The 21,870-nt window shown below is 49.2% G+C and overlaps 2 protein-coding genes across 5 annotated transcripts in view; one reads left to right on the forward strand and one right to left on the reverse strand.

Moving 5' to 3' along the window:
- Window positions 1-5,026: 5,026 nt before the first annotated feature.
- Window positions 5,027-16,128, reverse strand: ARRDC5 (arrestin domain containing 5). The gene is made up of 3 exons (XM_053658293.1): window positions 15,849-16,128; window positions 14,388-14,593; window positions 5,027-5,593 (listed from the first exon to the last, which is right to left on the reverse strand). The coding sequence occupies exons 1-3, from the start codon at window positions 16,099-16,101 to the stop codon at window positions 5,066-5,068; spliced, it is 987 nt and encodes a 328-aa protein (XP_053514268.1). The 5' UTR covers window positions 16,102-16,128; the 3' UTR covers window positions 5,027-5,065.
- The window catches only part of UHRF1 (ubiquitin like with PHD and ring finger domains 1), a 46,079-nt gene continuing 38,665 nt past the window's right edge, over window positions 14,457-21,870 (forward strand). Inside the window, exons 1-2 of one of the 4 annotated variants that reach the window (XM_037165130.2) lie at window positions 14,457-14,542; window positions 20,548-20,714. In XM_037165130.2, coding sequence (XP_037021025.2) covers window positions 20,562-20,714 — 153 coding nt within the window. In that variant the 5' untranslated portion in view covers window positions 14,457-14,542; window positions 20,548-20,561. Of the gene's footprint in view, window positions 14,543-16,432; window positions 16,455-19,091; window positions 19,239-19,796; window positions 19,909-20,547; window positions 20,715-21,870 lie in introns of those variants that run through there. The other 3 variants (XM_053658290.1, XM_053658291.1, XM_053658292.1) reach the window with 3 other exon arrangements.

A 21,870-nucleotide genomic window follows, 5' to 3' on the forward strand; every position in this document is an offset into this window, starting at 1 on the left:
GGAGAGAGAGAAGGATGTGGCATCAAGGAGGTCCAAGGAGGAGAACGTTTGAGGAAGAAGGAAATGGTCAGCCCTAAGGAATGTGGGAAAGAGATTAGAAAGATAGCAGGGGTGGGGTGGGGACCGCACCTCTCTGCATCACAATTCAGGTAGCAGATAGAGAAGGACTCTATAGGATTTGGAAAATCGATGTGCAACCATAGCAATGTAAGTGACTCAAGCAAGGGGCAGGAACAGGCACAACCCACTGGGTAAAAGATTGTAGGAGACAAGGCGGTCACAGACTTGGAATACCCTTCCCACAGATCGCTTATGAATTATAAATGTGAGAAAGACCCTGTCACGTGGAGATCTGGTGGATGCCACTGGATCCAAGTGATCGAGGTTCATGTCATTAGCTGACAAGGCAGCATCGTGCGCCTCCTGGCACTGTGCACTGAGGACGACACGGCATCACTTCTGAAATCCCAGCCTGAATCTAATCAGGAGGAAACATCGGACTGCGGGAGATCCCAGCAGACAACTGGCCCAGCCCCCTGAACGATGATGACGGTGGGGAAACAGGAGCAAGGCAAGGACAATGCGCTCGATGGAAAAGCAGACGTGACCGGAAACGCGATGTGGGATCCCCGTTGACGTCTGCATTTGTCTCTGCCTCCTTGCCACTCCCCGCCTCCTAAAACCCAACTATAAAAGAGATCTTTGGTGAGAGTATAAAATGAGAATGTAAAGTGATGCCACAGATGGCATAGCAGTGCCTAAAAAAAAATTAAGCATAGAATTGCCATGTGATGCAGCATTTCACTCTGGGTACACATACACAAAAGAATTGAAAGCAGGGTCTCAATGAATACTTACTTGTCTACCCGTGTTCACAGCAACATTATTTACAAGAGTCAAAAGATGGAAGAAACTTAAATTGCAGTCTGGATGAATGGATAAACACAATGTGGTCCCCCGTCTACCCACTGGAATATTATTTGGCCTTAAAAAAAGGAAGGAAATTCTGTTTCCTGCCACAACATGGATGAACCTTGAGGACATTATGCTCAGCGAAGTAAGCCAGGCACAAAAGGACAGACACTGTGTGATGCCACTTACAGGAGGCCCCTGGAGGAGTCAGGGCTGTAGAGACAGGAAGTAGATGGTGGGGGCCAGGGGCTGGGGGAGGAGGTTGGGGGGTTAGTGTTTAATGGCAGAGTTTCAGCTTGGGAAGGTGAGAAAGTTCTAGCGACAATGCACGTGAATGTGCTTACTGCCACTGAACTGTGCACTTAGAAGTGGTTGGGATGGTAAACTTTATGTTACGTATATTTTATCACAGTAATAAAGATACGTGGGGCCGTGGGAAGTTGGAGCATGGAGCACGTATGTGGGAAGGCTCTGCTGCCTCTGGGAAAGCCCTGAGAGCGATGATGATGCTGCGGTTTTCCAGGAGAAGCTTCTGATTCTCAGCACATGGGGTGGAGCACAAAGCGTAGCGATGAAATGCTGTGGTGCCGCAGCTTTCCTCAAAGCAGTTTGCGGGGCAGAGGGAGAGAAGAGCAAAAACCGTCAATACCAGCCCTCGGAGAATCGAGGGGCAAGATTGTGTGTCTGTTGTGTCACTCCACTCCCTATCACAGGACTGGAATTCTTGCAAATAGAAAGCCTAAGACAATAAAAGAAGACAAGGACAGTGAGGTGAACAAGGTCCTCCAAACCTTAGAGGTGAATACTACTGTTCTCTCCATTTTACAGAAGGGAAAACTGAAGCCCAGAGTGGAGAAATCACTTGCCTTAATGCAGAAGTAGGTAGGGATGTTACAGTGAGGTGAAACATCCCAGAAGGAATCCGAGGCCGCCTCCTGGTTCAGAAGTGCCCCCTCCAGCCTGACAGCACCACACCTGTGGGGGGCGCTCACCAGCTGGCTCGTGATCTGCTCTTGGCATGCCCGAAGTGCTGCTTCCCAGCCCCCAAGATGAGCGGAGCCCTGAGCGCTGTGGTTGTGCGATTGACCCTTGAACAGTGAGTTGTTCACTAATTGCATAAGCGTTGTAGGGTCCACTTATATGCACATTTTTTCAGGTGACCTACACAGTCCAAATCCATGTTGTTCAAGGGGCAACTGTATTTCATCCTACAGACACTTGGGGGCTGAGGTGGTGCTGGGGCCCTGTGGGCGACTCAGCTGTGGTTCCCCCTACTTCAATTTCCCCCAGGTATAGAGCAGAGCTAGATACAGACCTTTGTACTGCAAGCAGTCAAGACGAGATTCAGGAGGGGAACTTGGAATTGGCTCTGCAGCTTTAAAAAATGCAGCCCTTCTGGGCCCTAGAATGTGGGCATGGCCCAGGCTTGGCCTCTAGAACCTCAAAAGTGCTCAGGCTGGGGCTTAGGACATTAGGGCAAGCAAGACCATCCCCATGTCTCCTCTTCCCCCCCCCAAAAGCTTTCTTTTTTTCTTGGTGAGTTTCTGGTAACTGGGACAGCCAGATGATACCACCCCAAGGGTGGATTCTTTTGTCCTCTGCAAAGGGAAGATCACATACCCAAGCCAGCAGGAACATCCCCACCGCGGCCCAGCAGCAACCCCTCCGGGGAGCTAGGAGCCCCGCTCCAACTAGCTCTGTTGGAGATGCCCCAAGAATGTGGTTATAAGTGAAGGGATCTCTCCCTAGAGCCCCCAAAAGTGAAAAATAAATAATTAAATCTGTCCATTCTGTTCACTCTGCCTCCTCCTCACCAAAACAATTTTTTTTTTCATTTAAAACAGTGGCTCAGCCCTGGCTGGGTAGCACGGTTGTTTATAGCATCATCCCAATACACCAAGGTCGTGGATTTGATCCCTAGTCAGGGCACATACAAAAAGCACCCAACAAATACATCAATGAATACATAAATGAGTAGAATAACAAATAGATGTTTCTCTCTCTCTTCCCCTTCCCTTCTCTCTAAAATCAATGAGTAAAAAAAAAAAAAAAATGAAGCCCTGGCTTGTGTGGCTCAATGGACTGAGTGCCAGCCTGTGAACCAAAGGGTTGCCAGTTCAATTCCCAGTCAAGGCACATGCCTGGGTTGTGGGCCAGGTCCCCAGTAGGGGGTGTGTGAGAGGCAGCCGCATGTTGATGTTTCTCTCTTCCTCTTTGTTCCCCTCCCTTCCCCTCTCTAAAAATAAAATTTAAAAATCTTTAAAAAAATGAATACGACATTAAAAAAAATTGAATTAGCCTCTTCCTCTTCCGGGAACAGTGCCATTAGGCATCGACAGTGGTCCAGCATTGGACAGACTGTGGAGGCTGTCCCACATCACCTAACAACACTAGGCTGTCCCGAACCCCCAGCAATGGAGTTGTTTACCTTTATACCAAAAAGGTCAGGAAAGCACCGAAATCATGTGGCGTGTGCCCAGGCCGACGACTTCTTGGAGTTCGTGCTGTGAGACCTGACGTCCTGGTGGGTTGTCTGAAACGAAAAACCACGTCGGCAAGGCCTGTGTGGCTCCGTGTGTGCTCAATTAGCCGTGACGGGAGCAAGCGCGTTCTCCTTACTGGGGCAGAAAGCTTGTCAAAGTGTTGAAGGCACAAGCACAGAGTCAGAAAGCTAAATGGGAAAAAAAATGAAGCTTTTTTGAGTAATAAAAATAATTAAAAGGCTTAAAAATTTTTTTTAATTAAAAAAATTAGAACAGTTGCATAGCTGGAGCTACCCACCTCCTCTTCTGGAATCTTCCAGGACGCCAAGGTGGGGGCGGCTGCCACCATTCAAGTCCACATGCCTCCTGCCTGAGTCATGGGTGAGGCAGGCACATGTACTTTGCAGCCTGCTGCTGGGAGAAGTATTTTAGAATCACCAGCCCAAGAAAACGCACTCTGGTCCATTCCCCAATTTCTGACCATGCAAGGCCTTGCGGGCCAAGGCATAGTGCTGTGAGGACCTGAGGGAGATTTTAAAAAAATCCTCACCTAAGGATATGTTTTTATTGATTTTAGAGAGAGAGGAAGAGGGAGAGAGAGAAATAGCGACGTGAGAAATATTAGTTGGTTGCCTCTTGCACACGGCCCAACTGGGAATTAAACCTGTGGTCTTTTGATGTACGGGACGAAGCTCCAACCAGCTGAGCCACACAGCCAGGGCTGATGGAGGTTTGAAGTCAAGGGGTGATGTGGCCTGATTTGTGTGGAGAGTCCTTTAGTTGTTTGGGGAATAGGATTGCCAGGTAAAATTTAGGCTGCCCGTTTAAACTGGAATATCAGATAAACAAGGACGTATTTTAAGCTATGTATATCTCTTAAAATGGTGTGGGCCATACTTAGGATAAAAAAAATTTATTGTCTCTTTGAAGTTCGAATTTAAGTGGGCATCCTATATTTTTATTTGCAGGGAGGGGGACAAAGTCAGGATCCAGGAGACCCCGGTGCAGCTGACTGCACTGGTCCAGGTGAGCAGTGATGATGGAAGCAAAGGGGAGGTAGAGTGGCAGAGAGAAACGGCAGGATTCTGGGTAGATTCAGGAGAAAGAGCCCTGTGTCTTGCGGACAGATTGGATGTGGCAGATATGTATGCCTTTTGCTGGGAGGACTTCGGTTTTACCCTGAGTGAGGCTGGGAGAGCCCTGGAGCCCCAGGAGGGCTGTGAGTAGAGGAGGTTGCTGGAACGGACCTGGGTAAGAGGCCTGCAGATGCAGTTCTGGAACTCAGTAACCACCTGCCCCTGTGAATTGCTCCAGCCCAGCTTCTCCGCCTCAGCACTGCTGACATTTGAGTGTAGGTCGGTGTCTGGGTTGGGGCCTTCCTGGACGCTGTGGGGTGTTGAGCAGTATCCCTGAACCCCAACCACTTGGTTCCAGGAGCACCCCCTCCCCCAAGTCACCATCCAGTGTCCCCTGGAGGACAGAACCACCTGTGGTCTGGGCACTGAAAGACCCCAGTGAAGAGATGATTCTGGATGCTCAGATGGCTGGGCTTGGGGAGGTTTAGGCAACGTGCCCTCCACACACTGGCTCCTATGCCAGCCACCTGTGCCAGACAAGAAAAGGGCTGCTGGTAGAGTGATAAAGCTTTTAATATTTAAAAGTTTGGGCACTTAATTCTGGCAATCCTCGCTCATGGATAACACTGACCCCTCCTGTAGCTGGCAGCTGTCCGAGTCCAGGGGGTTGCTGGTGATGATGATGGGAATCTTGGCCTTCACGTTGGTCAGGGACCAGGGCAGGTGGATGGTGCCGACCAGCTCATACTGGGTGCTCATGATCTCGCCATCCCGCATGTCACTGCTCACGGACAGCACCTGCGGGAGGTTGAAGGTGCTGACGATCTTGGTGGTGTTGAAGGGTGTAATTTGGGTGTTGGCCTCTTGCCGGAGCAGCTCACTGCTGTACACCCGTGACCGCCGCTCCGCCTTGGGTGTGAAGCCCTCATACTGCACGTGGGTATAGAGGGCAAAGATGACAGTCTTGATGTACTTGCTGGTCTGGTTGTTGATCTCCGTGGTGAAGACGACCCTCTCCCCTGGCACAAAGGTGTTTTTTTCCATTTGGATCTGCAGGCAGATGGTGCCCTTGCTGCAGCAATTGTAGGAGACCTTCTTCTCAGTCTCCACAAACAGGGGATTCTGGAAGGGGTGGGGTTGGGAGGAATGAATGGACAGTTGTGAGGGGCCATGGCCACAAGATCCACATGCTGGCCTAACATCCCACTATTTTAGCTCCTCCAAGCCTTGAGTCTTTTGGGACTCTCCTAGTAAGAGGCATGGAGATGGAACCTGGAACCTGGAATCTTGGAGATTCTGTAGCCAAAAGTCCAGAGTCATCTCCCAGCTTCCTTTAATCAAAGTCACCTTGCCATTCTGAATATCAATTTTCTTATATGTAAAATAAGGCTATGAAATCCACAAGACCCTAGCTTAATCCCCAGCTCCGTTACTCACTTGCTGTGTGACCTTGAACAAGTGGCTTGACTTTTCTGAGCCTTGATCTTAACAGTCTAAGCCTGAGACTTGGGCTTATTCAAATCGTTCAGATTTAAGAAGGAAATATCACAGACTGAATCATGAAAGTGAACCTGTAAAGCTGAAGTTATGTAACATATTAAAATAAATGCCTCAAAATGCAGCCCATATATCAACTGGTCAGCTGCTGGATTGCAAATAAAGTCACATATAGCCCTGGCTGGCGTAGCTCAGTGGATTGAGCGCAGGCTGCAAACCAAAGGGTCTCAGGTTTGATTCCCAGACAGGACACATGCCTGGGTTGTGGGCCAGGTCCCCAGTGTGGGCCACATGAGGGGCAACCACATGTTGATGTCTCTCTTTCCCTCCCTTCCCCTCTCTAAAAATAAATAAATCTTTAAAAATATTTTTTAAAAAGTCACATATACATTATGTTTAATGTGTGGCTTGGGTAACATTTTATTTTTGATTTGTGGATAATATTTAAAAGATTTCATGTAACGTGGGAAGGCTTAGAACGAACCTGCATGCTTACTCCCCTTAAGCATGAGAAAGAGCCCCCACCTTCCCATTAGTGACCCAAGGTTGGTACCCTGGAAATGACCACGATGGAAATATTTATACCGTGGAAACTGGCAAACGTTACACATTAGGGCTGTCTTGTTAACCCCATGTTCCTGTTTCGTCAGCAGGCAGGACTTCTCCTAACTTGCTTCAGAGCACTGTTCACTTAAGAAACAAAACATCAGTATTGCACAATTGAATGTACTTAATACTACTGAACTACACACTTAGAAATGGTTAAGATGCCCCGTTTGGGTAGCTCAGTTGGTTGATATGCCAAAGTTGTGGGTTTTTAAAAAAATATTTTGTTTATTTATTTTTAGATAGGGGAAGGGATGGAAAAAGAGGGAGAGAAACATCAGTGTGTGGTTGCCTCTCATGCACCCCTTACTGGGGATGTGGCCCGAAATCCAGGCATGTGCCCTAGACTGGGAATTGAACCACCAATCCTTTTTTTACAGGCTGGCATTCAATCCACTGAGCCACACCAGCCAGGGTAAGGTTGTAGGTTTGATCCTTGGTCAAGGTACATACTGGAATCAACCAATACATGCATAAATAAGTGGAGCAACAAATTGATGTTTCTCTCCCTTTCCCTCTCTCTAAAAAAAAAATTGCCCTGGCTGGCGTAGCTCAGTGGATTGAGTGCGGGCCTTTGAACTGGAGGATCGAGGTTTGATTCCCAGTCAGGGCACATGCCTGGTTTGCAGGCCAGTTCCCAGCAAGGGACACACAAGAGGCAACCATACATTGATATTTCTTTCCTTCTCTTCTTTGCTTCCCCTCTAAAGATAAATAAATAAAATATTTTAAAAAATAACAGTGGTTAAGGTAGTAAGTGGTCATGTTATGTAAAAAATACATCACATAAAGTTTAAAATAAAAGTAAATAAAATATCAGCCCTGGTCTGTATGGCTCAGTTGGTTGGCATTGTCCTACAAACTGAAAGGTTGCAGGTTCAATTCCCAGTCAGGGTACATGCCTAGGTTGCAGTTTGATTCCAGGCTGGGCACATGCCAGATGCCACCTTGATCAATGTTTCTCTCCCTCTTTTAATCCCTCCCTTACCCTCTCTAAAATCAATAAGCATGTCCTTGGGTGAGGAATAAATAAATAAATACATAAATAAATGTTTAAAAAATTAAAAAAAAACAGAGACCTGGTTGAAGGCCCCACGGTCCCTCCCCAACGCCGTTACCCACCTTCCTCTCCAGAGGTAACCATTATCCTAAATTTGGGATTATCATATCTGTGCATTAAAAAAAAATTCAAACAATATTAAGAAATACAGCTCAGTCCTGGCTGGTGTAGTTCAGTGGATTGAACACCGGCCTGTGAACCAAAAGGTCACCAGTTCCATTCCCAGTCAGGGCACATGCCTGGGTTGCAGGCCAGGTCCTCAGTGTAGGGTGCGCACCTGAGAGGCAACCACACACTGAGGTTTCTCTCCCTCTCTCTCCCCCTCCCTTCCCCTCTCTCTAAAAATAAATTAATAAACTCATATATAAAAACAACTCAGATACAGAAAACCCTGCAAAGCCAAAAGAATACCTTTGTGAGTTACTAAAAGGCCAGCCCTCTTGCAACAGCCACCCAAGTCAAGAAGTAGAACTTTGCCAGCTTCCCTCAGAGTCCCTCATCTGTGCCCAGCCACCCACTTAGTCCCCAAAACACAACTATCCTGAATTTTACAGTGATTGCTGTCTTGTACCTGCACACGTTTATGTGTAGGGACCTGCACAAGATATGTTGTTTTAGGGGAACAAGTGTGTAAATGATAGTATAAAAATTTAAAATATATCTTTCATGTTTGAGAAGTTAATATTACCAATTAGACTGAAACTGCGGGGTTCCATCAGCTTCACCCTGCTGCCCCTCTCCCCAACACAGGCAGCCATAATCTGACTCTGGCTGTTGTGCCTCCCGTAGAATTTTTATTTAGGAATACACCTATTTTCAGAAGTATACGTTATTGTTTTACATATTTTGGTTTTTTCTTAAGATTTTATTTATTTATTTTTAGAGAGGGGAAAGGAGAGAGAAAGAGAGGGAGAGAAACATCAATGTGTGGTTGCCTCTCACATGGCCCCATACTGGGGACCCGGCCTGCAACCCAGGCCTGTGCCCTGACTGGGAATTGAACCAGCGACCCTTTGGTTCACAGCCCGCGCTCAATCCACTGAGCTGCGCCAGCCAGGGCCTTGTTTTACATATTTTGATGTTTTATATATTTCGAGCTGCATATGTCTCCCGGCCACTTGCTTTTTTCCAGCTCCATACTCCGTTTGGAATGCGTTCACGCTGGTGCCTGTTGTTCTCGTTCATTTGTTTTCATGAATGCAGCTGAGTGTTTTGCAAAATAGTTTATCCATCCCCCATGATAGACATTTATATTGTTTCCATGTGTTCACCATCACAAAAGTGCTAGAAGGAGCAGACCGAAGACAATTTTCTTGAGCTTACACCCACAAGTATCTCTAGGGCACGAGTTGGCAAGCTTTTTCTGTAAAGGAACTGATAATAATTATAGTTTAGGCTTTTCAGGCCGCATACAGTATTTGGCATATACTATTCCTTTACTTTGTTTTATTTTATGAATTTTAGAGGAGGAAGGGGAAGAGAGAGAAACATTGCTTTGTTGTTCCACTTACTTATGCATTCATTGCTTGCTTCTTGTATGTGCCCTAGCGGGGGATTGAACCTGCAACCTTGGCATATCAGGATGATGCTCCAACCAACTGAGGTACCCAGCCAGGGCTCCTTTTTTAAGAAATAAAACCAGAACTCACAGTTAAAACATAGATTTTAACATTGTGGCAAGGAATACAAATCTGTATGTATACTTCACCTACACTGGTGAAAAAGAAGCAAGTTTTATAAAATTTTGTTTATCATTATTATATTTGTGTTCTACTCTATTCTATGTATTCTATTCATTTATAAAATGTTGGTGGCAACCCTATAAGTTTATTTTTATTTTTAGTCTACTTACCCTATTTTATTATTTCACATCAAACAAAAATTTTAGCCCTAGCCAGTGTGCCTCAATGAATTGAGCACTAGCCTACAAACCAACAGGTTGCCGGTTCGATTCCCAGTCAGGGCACATGCCTGGATTGTGGGCCAAGTATCTAGTTGGGGGCGTGTGAGAGCCACTACTCAATGTTTCTCTCCCTCTCTTTCTTCCCTCCCTTATCCTTTCTCTAAAAATAAATAAAATCTCTAAAAATTTTTATAAAAATTAGCTGGTAGTAACCTACTAAGTTTTTGTTCTGGAAAATTCTATTCTATTCTTTCATTTAAAGTTGATTGTAACCCACCAAACTGTTTTTTTTTAAAATATTCTCTTAAAAAATTTTTTTTACTCATTCATTTTCGAGAGAGAGAGAACCATCAATTTGTTGTTCCACTTAATTTATGCATTCACTGATTGATTCTTGTATGTGCCCTGACTAGGGATTGAACCAGCAACTTTGAAGTATCGGTACTATACTCTACCCAGCTGAGCAACCTGCCCAGGCTGATATTTTTTACTATATTTATTTTACTATGTGTTCTTTTTTCACATGTATAAATATATATCTATATCTATATATATATGAAAAGTATATATCTATATATATAAGTTTATACATAAATGTTTGTGATCCACTAAATTGATACTTTCTATTTTGGTCTTGGCTATTCTTTCATTTTCTTCAGAAATATGCTTGCAACCTGCTAAATTGATCTTGCAACCCACTAATGGGTCATGATGAGTTTGAAAAATACTGTTGCAGGTCCACTGTGTTTCCTCTTGGAGACCTCAGGTGACCCTCACCCCTTCTGACCTCAGCTCCTGCCCTCTGCCCGTGGCCCTTCTCTTTAACCTTCCTATGCTTGCCTTCCTCTAGGAAGGCTCATTGTAGGGAGTTTAGGTTATAAATCCCTCTACTCTTATTTGAAATTCTGTGGTGTGCTTTAGGGCCCTGCAGGAATTAAGGAGCTCGCTGCTCTAACTCAGGGCCAAGTCAGCAGTTCTGTCCTGGTCCTGGAGGAGGTGCTAAGAGATTCCAGCAGGGGTCCAGACGCCAGGCCTGACCAGGTGGGGTGGGCCTACGGGCCCTGATTCCCAGTCACATGACCAATGCAAAGCCAACACTGGAGTTCCTGATCCTGAGAGTGTTCTGGAACCCTGTATTTCTTCAGCATATATGAAGCTTCTAGGGCATTCATTCATTTCTCTGGTTTTTATTTGCATCTGCTTGGTGCCAAGTTTAGGGAAACGCATAGATAGCAGTGAAGACCGGCTCCAGTTGAGGGGATGGACACAAATGGTACGAATGAGAACAAACCAGGTCATTTCCGGTGGGGACAGTGATGAGGCTGTGACTGGATGCAGATGGTGGGGTACAAGATAAAGGGAGTGGGGGTAGGGGGCTCCCTTACAGTTGATAGTTAGGAAGGGACTTGGGGATGAGCTTCTCTCTCCCAAGTGGCATTTAATGTTGGAAGAGGAGATAGTTCCCACTTCAAAATTCTAAAGGCACAAAGAGTGGAGGGGGTAGAGAAACTGGAACCCTGTGATTAGTGGTGGGAAGGTAAAATGGGGCCTGACTGTGGAAAAGGGGCAGTTCGTCAAAAGGTGAAACAGAGTTACCACCTGACCCATCAATTCTGCTGCAGGAATCCACTCTAGGAAAGAAGTAGACTCACGCCCACGCAACAACTTGCACTGAAATGTTTACAGCAACGTGATTCATAATGACCAAGAAACGGAAGCAACCTAAGTGTCCACCAATGGATGAGGGGATGCACAACATGTGGCCATTCGTGCATTGAGTGAGCCTTAAACAAGGAGTGAAGCGCTGACACTCCCTGGACCTCGAGCACATGATGCTCAGTGAGAGGAGCCAGATGCAAAGGCCGCAGAGCATGTGATTCCACTTATGTGACGTGTCCAGAACAGGCACATCCAGAGACCAAGGGTGGGGGCTGGACCCAGGGCAAAGGGAGGTTGGGAGTGTCAGCTAAGGGATGTAAGATTTCTTTTGGGGGTGATGAAATGTTCTAAAATCGACTATGGTGATGGTTGCATAACTGCACACTTTAAATGGGTGAATCATAAGGGATGTGAATTATATTTCAATAAAGCTGTTAAAAACAGAAAGTGTAAGGGGAAGAAGTTTCTTTGCTCTTAGCTTCGGGCTCCCTGCCCCCTCCCAGGAGGCAGCATCTGTTGCCAGTTGCTCTGCTCCCCTTCCAGAGATGTTAGTTACACCTGCAAGGAAGTAATTTGTTTTCACCGCCAACGCCAACGGTGCAGGCAAGGCACGCTGTTCTGAACTGTGCTTTTTATTCATTCCACTTAGTCACTTGGAGATCCTGACAAGGAGCGCTGTCTCATTTCATTTCTGTCTGTCTGTCTCTTGATTTACTATATCTGCAGGGGTGTCCAACCTTTTGGCATATCCGGGCCACGCATTAAATACACAAACACTAATGAAAACCGATGAGCAAAAAAAGGTTTTAAGTAAATTGATGATTTTGTGTTGGGCTGCATTCGTTATCATCCGGGGGGTTGGATAGCTTTGCTAGAGTTTTTTTTTTTGTTTGTTTTTGGACTGAGTGCTTCTACTAAAACAATTCCCTTAGCAACAAACATTATACTGTTTCCAATTGTTCTATAAACAGTGCTGTGGGAAGTCAGGTCACACAGGTGAAAGAATATGAATAGAAGAAATTTCTAGAAGTGGAATGTGCATGTTTGTTTTAATATGGATAGATGTGACTAACTTGCCCTGCATAGGGCTTGTGGCAGCTTATTCGGTTATGAGCAGCGCAGGTAAGTGAAGACATGGCTTCCTAGCAAAGATCCAAAGGATGGAAAGGTTACATCATAGTGTTCCTAGCAGAGGGACAGCTTGTACAAAGGCCCTGGGGCAGGACTATTCCTGATGTGTTGGAGGAATAGGGAGGAGGGCCGTGTGACTGGAGCAGTGATCAAGGGGGAGTCAGGGAGGAGGTGAGGGCACAGAGGGGATGGGAGAACTTAGGCTTGTACCCCAAGGAAGGTGGGAGCCCTGTATAGCTGTGGGCAGGAGAGGGTCATCACTTGATTTCCTCTGCTCTGAGAAGGGCAGATTGTTAGGGGTTAAGACTCTGCCTCTACTTGGACCAGAGCAGTAGCCTCTGCCCTGTTCCCCCAACTCCTGCTCTCACGCTGCCCCCCACACTCCATCCTGCCTCAGGACCTGGGCACTGTGTCCTCTGGCTGAAACACTACCCCCATGGCTTTCCCCTTCTCCTCTTTCAATTCTCTACTAAATTGTCACCTCCTCCAAAAGGCCTCCCTCGACCAGTCTGGTTAAAACAGTACTGGGTAGTCAGAAAAAAAACAACAACAGCATTTACATACTCTCAAAACTTCTCTGTGATAACCCCTGTTGCTGCTGTGATAGTGATTTCAGCACTTCTCACTTCCTGGGCACCTCTTGTGTGTAAACATTGTACTGAGTGCTTAGCAGTCCTTACAGGCACCACTGAGGGAAGTATTGTTGCTGCTGTTGTTGTTATTATCATCATTAATTATTCCCATTGTACAGATCAGGAAAATCTAGGCTCTGCAAGGTACTGTTAATTGCCCAAGGCCATCTGGCTAATGAGAGTCTGATGGCGGAGATACAAAGTGGGGTCTGACCCAACGTCAGCATTTTGCCCCCAACTCTTGCCTTGTGTACCCTACACTCCCAGACCAGCTCTGAAACGTGGCCTAGAGAAAGGTCATATTCTGTTCCCTGTGAGTCACACAGGGAGCAGGTGGCCAAGTGGGCCTTGAGTTCAAGCCTGTTCATCTCAGGGCTCACCCCGGCTCCAAGCATCTACCTCTCCCGGCTCCCTCCCAGACCATTCTCTGAGATTGGCTGGCCTAGAAATGATCCTGTTACCCAGATACTAGTGCAGGCGGTGGTAGCAGCAGTGAGACTCACTGCCCGTGCCATACACTCTGCAAAGCCCTGGACTTGCAGGAAGTCCACTCACTGCTCCCTCCACGACCTAGGAGGCAGGCACTGTCTCTATGCCCATTTTACAGACTAGTCCTCAAAGCACAGAAAGACAAGGTCACTTCTAGAGTCACACAGAAGGTAGGTGGGGGCTCTGGGACTTGAATCTGGATCTCAGAAATAAAAACGCCAGGCCTCTCAGCCGTCACTCTGACAGCAAATAAATCTGCAGGAAGGTGAAGTGACTGTGGCCAATGTCCCTCCACCCGCCCAACTGCCGCCTCTGCACCTGTGCCCCCAGAAGCCACCCAGAAGACCTCTGCTCCAGCCTGACACCACACGCCCTTCCTTCCCCTGGGATGGAGGCCACCTCCTTCCCTTGCTTCTTGGAGCGGGGGAGGGGTACCATCTGCATTCTCTGAAGGCTCAAAGCCAGAGGAGAGTCACTGAGTGTCCAAGCCTCCCTTTCACCTAGAGGAAGACAAGGGGGCCTCGTCTCAGTCTTGACTTACTGCAGGGCCAGAGACATTGGGGCCTAATCATTTCTGTGGGGGGCTACCCTGGGCACATAGAGTGATAAGCAGTATCTCTGACTTACTCCCACCAATCCAGGAGTACATCCAGTTGTGACACCCAGTCGTGACAACCACAGATGTGCCCACACATTGCTCAGTGTCTCCTCGGTGGGGGGCAGGGGGTGGGGGGGCAGAATCACCCGGGTTGAGTCCCACTGGCTTAGTTCCTGCCCTGGTTTTTGATTAACATTTGTGAACTCACTGGGTGTGGAGAGCCACCGACACCTTTCCTCCTTCCCTGCCAGGGCCTTCTCTGTCTCCTGTCCTCACACACGCCCCCTGCCTCCTCGGGAGCTTTGGGAACAAGCCCCACCTTGCTCCTCCCCCAGTACTACCTGCAGTGCGTTTTCTCTGTGGAAGTCCGAAGTCCCTTGAACCAACAAGTACGTTCTCTTCTTCGCTAGAATGTGCTCCCGGCCCATGCAGGAGGCTTGCAGGAAGTAGAAGACATGGCCGATTTTGCTGGTGAAGGTAGAAGGAAGCCTGGGAGGTAAGTTGAAATGGAAATCAAAGGTGTGGCTGCCTGCACTTAACCAATTATCTGAAAGCAAAACACACCGATGCCATCAGAAGATTCTAGAAGGGTTTTTTTTTTTTTTTTCATTTTGTCTTCCTCTTTATTTTTTGGTGGGGAGGTAGTTCTGGACCTGGCTTGTCTGTCCCTGAGCTAGGCTGAACTATGTGCTTTTAGGGACCTGAATGACCCATAAATATTGGGCCAAGCGTCAGCTAGACTGGAAGGGGCTGATCCAGATGGGTGACGTGGCTGGCATGGTCACTTGGAGACACTGACTGGGACTGGCTCTGTCCTTCCTTGGGCCTGAAAAACCAGTCCTCAGGTTCAGTTGCACATTCGTACAACAAACTCATCTTGAGCCCCGCTGCCCACCAGAGGCTCCTCCAGGCGGTGTCTGCAGCAGCGAGTGAGGCGGCCAAACGCTGCCCTCGCGGAGCTCAGCCTTCAGTGCACTGTAAGCTCGGCCTTCAGTGCGTGCTTAACATTTGTTGTTGATTGAGTGGCGACTGAGGACCAGGGAGAAACTCACATTGCCCCCATTTCTGTGACCTTATTTTTTTGTGCATTTCTCCAAAACTCTCTTATGATCGTGTTTTCCCCACCTGATGGCAACCCAGTGACAGGAGGGACCGCGTCTGTTTTCTTCACTGCTGTATCCCCAGCACCTGGCATAGTGTTGTGTGCAGCAGGTGCTCAATAAATGTTTGTGAAATAAATGAATGAACCTATGGCAGGCTCCAGGCTAATGCTTTTGAGGGGAGATACAGTCCCTTGGAAGTGGGGAAGGAAGGGTTCCTAATGCTGGGGTGGTACTGGGCAGGGGAAGGTTTTGTTGAACAAACCAACACTTATCAAGTACTTACTGTATGCCCTGCATTACTAAGCCCTTTACATGCCATTAAATCATTAAGTCCCTAAAGAAATCTTATCAGGCAGCACTTATTTCCATTCTCCACACGCCTTAACTGAGACACAGAGAGCCACGTCTTGCATCTTGCCGTTCCTCCCCCAGACATCAGCATGGCCAGTGTCCTGTCTGTCACTCATATCTGAGCTCTGTTGCTCTTCCGAGAGACCCCCGAGACCAGTGACTTACATCTTGTTATTTTCATGTTATGTATATCTGATGCTCACTGTTTTACATGGACTCCCTCCTAGGAAGGAACCTCATTGCCCATTTCTGATGCTCTTGGGGTTTGCTGACCAGCTAGCAGACATGTTCACCTTCCAGACCCAGGCTCCCATTGTGGTTGGGGTTGGCTGCTGGCCTCGTCCTTACCTGTCACTGAGAATGTCTTCGTTTTGTGCACATAGTCGGCCTTGTTGTTGCAAATAATGTCTCTGCTGTAATCCAGGGATGCCCCAGTTTCTTCATTCCACTCCACGTAACCCCTTCCCACGAGCTCCACCTTCACAATGGGGTCCACCAGGGTGCTGTTCAGGGTTAGAACTACCTGCCCTTTTATGCAGGAGCCGGCCAGGTAGACCGCATCCTTGGGCAGCACTATGTCGATCAACTTCACCACAGACATGGAGGGTTAGGCGAGTGGAGAAACATCCTCCCCCCTTCTCCATACCACTGAGACGCTGGGTTCCTTGGCCGCAGTGAGGTCACTGTCTGTGACATCATCCAGCCAGGGTTCTGGGAAGGGGTTCCTACTGGCCAGGAGGAGGGGAGGCGAGGAGTGGGCAGCAGCTTGGGAATCCCAAAGTCCTCACTGTTTTTGTGAAATGGTAGCCTGATCACCTTTTCCTAGAAAATAACAAGCCAACACACAAAAACAACTATAAGATGCCAACATTCCTGCCACACAGGGAACACCTGTCATCATGCCGGGGGTTAGGAGCCTCGTGTGGGAAGAATTCATCCAGTCACTCTGCTGAGGTAGGTGCTGTGAGCCCCAGGTACAGATGGACAGGCATGGCGAATGAACCCAGAGATTATTTTCTGCTGCATGAGATGGCCCCCCAAATGTGGTATATGTGCCTCTCAGGATTCACACACTATTTTAGGTCATACATAATCATTTTCATTTTAATGGTTAGAAGAAAAATTAAAGACGTAGCTGGGGCATGAAGTCGAATGTGAACTGAATGAAGTCCCTCAGAGCAATGTGTGGCCCACCTCACACAGACACCACCCTAAAGGGTCATCCTGCACAGCTGACATTTCTCATCCTGCCTGGTTCTCCTCCATCGGGTAGGAAGTGCCCTCAGATGCGGACTCTGTCCCAGCAAGCTTTGTGTCCGCCAACGTCTACTGGACCCAGGACCAGCTTCAGACAAGGCAGGGGGGAATCAATAAAAGTTTGTTGAAGGTCTTCCCGACCTTCAAGAGCATATCATTTTGCCAAAGGGAAACTGAGATCCTTTACAACCTACTGGTTATTCCTGGTGCCTGATTGGCTTGTGGGCTGGTGCCTATGTGGGAGAGAGACACTGAAACAAAAGAGGCACTAGGAAGGGTCCATTCTCCAGACTCTGGCAGGCCTCCTTCTTCATCTTTGCTGTGTCTCGTTTTGAATTTATGTGATGTCTTTTGTGGACACCAACATCTTGTCTCCCTAAAGGTTTTGTAAGCATCTTTCAGAGATGCTGGGCATAGTCTCTCTCTCTTTTTTTTTTTTTTTTAAGATTTTATTTATTTATCTTTAGAGGGGAAGGGAAGGAGAGGGAGAGAAACATCAATGTATGGTTGCCTTTCATGCGTCCCCTGCTGGGAATTGGCCTGCAGGGAAATGGTCTGCAACCCAGGCATGTGCCCTGACTGGGAATCGAACCTCAGTTGTCTGGTTCGCAGGCCCGTGCTCAGTCCATTGAGCTACACCAGCCAGGGCTTTGGGCATAGTCTCTTATTCTCGTTTGTTAACTAACCCAAGCAACCCCTCTGACTGTCTTAAATGACTAGAGAAATGGGGCCCTGCATCACTAGTCCTTGTGGGCTTGTGTGCAGGGAGAGCCAGACACCTATTTCTGGGTCACTTACCTTCAGATATCCAAGGAGCCTGGGCTGTGCCCTGCACCAAATGTACATGAAGAATGTATTACTGATACGTTCTCGGCAGGAATAGGCCAGGTTCCTGCTGTAGGAGTTCTCCATTTGGAAGGTGTTATTTGCTTCACAGGCCCCAGTAGGCCTGCTTAATACTTGCTCATACCTGTGACGTGGTCTACGCATAGCTGATGGCTGGGCACTCAGAAATACATTTGGCAGTACAGAGTACTGGCAGCACCCTTTTCACAGGGATTAGGATGTGTACATCTTTGGAGGAGGCATGATTCTGTCCACACTGGGGAAATCAAAGAAGTACCAGCGCCAGGATGAAACGGACTCCACAGAGTCAGAGAAACCTTGTAAAAACATAAATGGGAATTATCACTTTTCTATTCACAGCCCTCCCATGTTATGTGCTATTCCCAAGAGAAAGACCAAAGTCCTCCTGGCGACCTGTGAGGTCTTATCTGACACCCTCTCTACCTCCCATCTGCTGTGTCTGTCCAGCTACGTTGGCCTCCTTGCTGCTCTCCCTACAACTCTCAGACTTTTCCCGCCTCTGAGCTTGCCCTCCCTTCCTGGACCCATCTGTCAGATGGGAGAAACTCCCGTTCAGGGAGTTTCTTGGTTTCTCCTGTCAGATCTCAGCTCAAATGTCATCCTCCCAGAGAGGCCCACCTCTGCACCTCATCCTGAATATCCTTTCTCTCCACCCCCACATGGCTACCAGTCACTCTCCAGTTATTGTATGTAGTGTCTGAAATTATTTGCTTCATTAATCATTCCTTGCCTGTTTCCCCAGATAAGAATTTACTCTCCCAGAGAGCACCCACAGGGTCAGCCTTGCCTACTGCTGGGCCCCCAGCTCTGAGCTCCCTGTCCAGCTGCTTTGTAGGTGCCCAGCATGGGTGCCTGCCAAGACTGGCCAGAGCACAGCAGGCAGGGCAGAGGGGGCAGGGCAGCCCTTCCCGCCTGGACAGCCCGGAAAAGGCGGGAAAATGAGGCGGGGAAAACCCAGCAAATAAGTCCCGTGGGTGGGCAGAGTGGGAGTGATGGCGGGCCCTGACACTATGAAATGGGGCTGGGGCAGACCAGACCGGTCATCGGAGTGCAGGCAGTCCGGAGGCCCTCCACATTTTCCTGCAGTGTTTAGACATTGATTCCGGCCTTCCTTACCCTACTAGTCAGTCAAAGCGTGCCCAGGCCGGAGGTGGGGGACGGGTGGTGCAGGAAACGACCTAGTAGGTTTGGGGGGGGGTCTCTATTTTAGGTGTCCGTAGGGCACCCGAGGGCACGCATGGTGGGGGACCCAGGTCCCACCACTGGGCCCCGTTGTACGCTGGGCGCACCCAGCAGAGCGCGCAGCTTGGGCGGGACCGTGGCCCGCTGGGGGAAGAAGGGGGGGGATTGAGGCGGGGGCGCCCCCCACCCCCTTTCTTGCTTCGCGCCACTGCGGCGGCCAATCACCACGCAGGCTCCCGCCCCCGGCGTGGCCTCCCGCGGTCCCACAACTCCCAAACGCCGAGTTTTCGCGGGAAATAAATTAGAGCAGCTGGCAGCGCGGCGGGCAGTGTTGGCAGGCTGGGCGCTCCGGGTATCACGCACGTCCGCGCGGGGTCCGGGCCACGCACGCTGTTCCATCATCATCGTCAGGCGGGCCAGGCGCGCAGGCAGGCGAGTGGTCGGGGCGGCCAGAGAAGTGAGGGGCTGGGAGAATTGGGATGCCAGCTCGGGTCGAGGGTGGAGTGGGGAACTCGGACACTGGATGGTGAGACTTTGCAAAACTTTCCGGAGCGGTCAAAGACGCATGGTCAGCACCGGTGTCCCCACGCTCCGCGCCTTGACTGGTCTGCACGTGTTCTCGGGCTCTACCCCCGCCAAGCCGGAGCTGGGAAGTCGCCCTCAGAATTCCGGACTTGGGCAGGGGCTAGAGGAACATCAATGCAATCCTGCGAGGTCGCGCCGGCTGGGTGGGGGAGGGTTGGGAAAGCCGGTGGGGAGGATGTCAGCCTCCGCGCCTGCGCGCGGGGCGCCTCGCGATTCAATTGTCGCGCCTGAGCCCGATTTCGCGCGCCCTTAGTTCCCCGGGCACAACTGGGCCAATGGGGAGTGAGCGGGGCGGGGCGGCTTGTTGTGGTAGAGCCAATGAACGAGGTGTATCAAGTGAAGGGGGCGGGACCTGGCGTGAGGGGCCCCGCGGTCGGTCCCAGCGGAGGGGGTGGGCGTGGGCGTGGGTTCTCTGGCGTGGCCCACGCAAGCGGGAGGGAGGATAAGAGGGGCTCGGAGGACTTGAGTCGGACTCCGGGGAACGAGAACTGGCGCCCGGGGCCGTTGTGGGGCCGAGGTGAGCCCTGTAGCGCGGGGGTGGCCGGAACGGGGCGGCCGGTTACCATGGTCACCGCGGGACTGGTCCCGTCGCGCACGCGCTCGGCAGGGTTTGGGGGCAGCGGGCACCTAGGGTCGGGGTCTTACGTGTCTCCGGTGGGGTTCTTCCGCTTTGATTGCACTTAGTTGAGTTCCCAGGACTTCTGAAGTTCCGACCCGCTCCGGAGTTTTGGGTTTGTCTCGTGTCAGTATTAATTCAGTGAAAGAAAGAATGAATGAATGAATGGTGAATGAAAAACTCGATCCCTCATCGTTTGGCTGTGTCCTTTCTCCTCCGGACGTTGGTATCTTTTTTCTCTGAAGTAGGGTGTGTGTGTGAGTTGGACTGAGTGGTCCAAGGTGCTGTTTGCCTTCCTCTAATTTCCTTTTCCTCCTAAATCCTACACTGGTGTTAGTCATTTATGCATTAACTCTGTAATTTACTCTGCCAGACCGTAGGCCAGCTCTGGCAGTCTGTGGGTAGTAGGGAGCTGGGAAGGCGTTAAGGGAGTTTCCTGATGTCCACAGACTGGACAAAGCAAGGGTGACCCAAGTATGGTATGGCCTGGTGGTGGCAGCGTCAGAACTGGCTGAGGGAATCCACTCTCTGCTCTCTCAGAACCAGCAGGCACCATGTGGATCCAGGTTCGAACCATGGACGGGAAGGTGACCCACACTGTGGACTCGCTCTCCAGGCTGACCAAGGTGGAAATGTTGAGGAAGAAGATCCAGGAGCTTTTCCACGTGGAGCCAGGCCTGCAGAGGCTTTTCTACAGGGGCAAGCAGGTAAACCCGCCCTTCGGGCTGCTCGACACCCAGCACCTTTGTTCTTATCTCATCCAGGCTTTGCTCCTCAGCGGCCACCAGCTCATACAATCTCCCCCTTCATCCGGTCCCGCTTCGTGTCTCCACAGAAAACTCAAAATGCCTGAGCCAGGAACAAAGGCTTGACTCAGATTGAGACGCTGGGCAGGCAGCTGGCAATCAAGTCTGTAGCATTTAGGCTCTTAAACTTCCTTTTTATTTTACTGCTTTTGAAACTCCTCTCTAGTAATTTCTAGAAAAAGAAGTTGGAGGTGGCCGACTGAGGGCTGATGAATTTCAAGGAAGAGCCTAGAATCATCACTCAGACACTAGGACAGAAGGGACCGGGTTCTTTGAAATACACACTGGTGGGCCACGCCTGCACCAATTAGGGTTTGACCCCACAGAGTGTGTTCTCTAGAAGTTTGAGTCAGCTTATTCAGAGGTGGGAGATGGTGCTTGCAAATCAGTAATTTCTGCCACTCTAGGCTTGCTCTCGGTGGGGCTGCCTGTGAGCAGGGGCTGGTTCTTTCCGCAGGGGGTAGGGGGGCGGGGTTGTGGCCTTGCTCCTCTGTCTCCTTTCTTTGTGCTCTCTCCCCAGCCCCTTGTAGCATTTAAAATGGCCACCCTTGTTTCAGTGGCTGCCCAAATTGGGACACTTTCTTCAGTGGTACTAGGGAAGGTTTTCAGTTTTGTACTTGTCTTTGTAGGGGGTTGGTGGGATGTACCGTGAGATTTTCCCGAGTGGGAGAAGATGGTACACAAGGTATTGGTTGAGTCTGCTGAGACCATCCTGGAGCTGGGTGGGCTGTAGGGACAGTGTTGTGCAGATTGTACTGGATTAAAAGTCTTCAATGGGGTTGTGCTCCGGACTTTGTTGTTGCATTTTGAACTGGATCCTGCCGCCATCTGCTGTCTAGATTGAAAAATAAACGCTCTGCTCCTGGGCATGGTTTTTTGGGGCTGGGAGGATCCTGAATGCTTACTTGAAATGAGACCTGATGATTAATTTCTTGAGTTTGCCCCGCCTCTTTCCTGTAAGAGATAGGATGACTTGAATGTCTTAAGAATCTGAGCTAACCCTCCCTGCCAAAGTCTTGGGGATTTGACTATAGTCGAGTGAGTGTTGAGAAGAGGC

This window comes from Artibeus jamaicensis, unplaced genomic scaffold (genome assembly GCF_021234435.1).
Source record: "Artibeus jamaicensis isolate MK-2021 breed Jamaican fruit bat unplaced genomic scaffold, CSHL_Jam_final scaffold_537, whole genome shotgun sequence".
Lineage (NCBI taxonomy): Eukaryota > Metazoa > Chordata > Mammalia > Chiroptera > Phyllostomidae > Artibeus > Artibeus jamaicensis.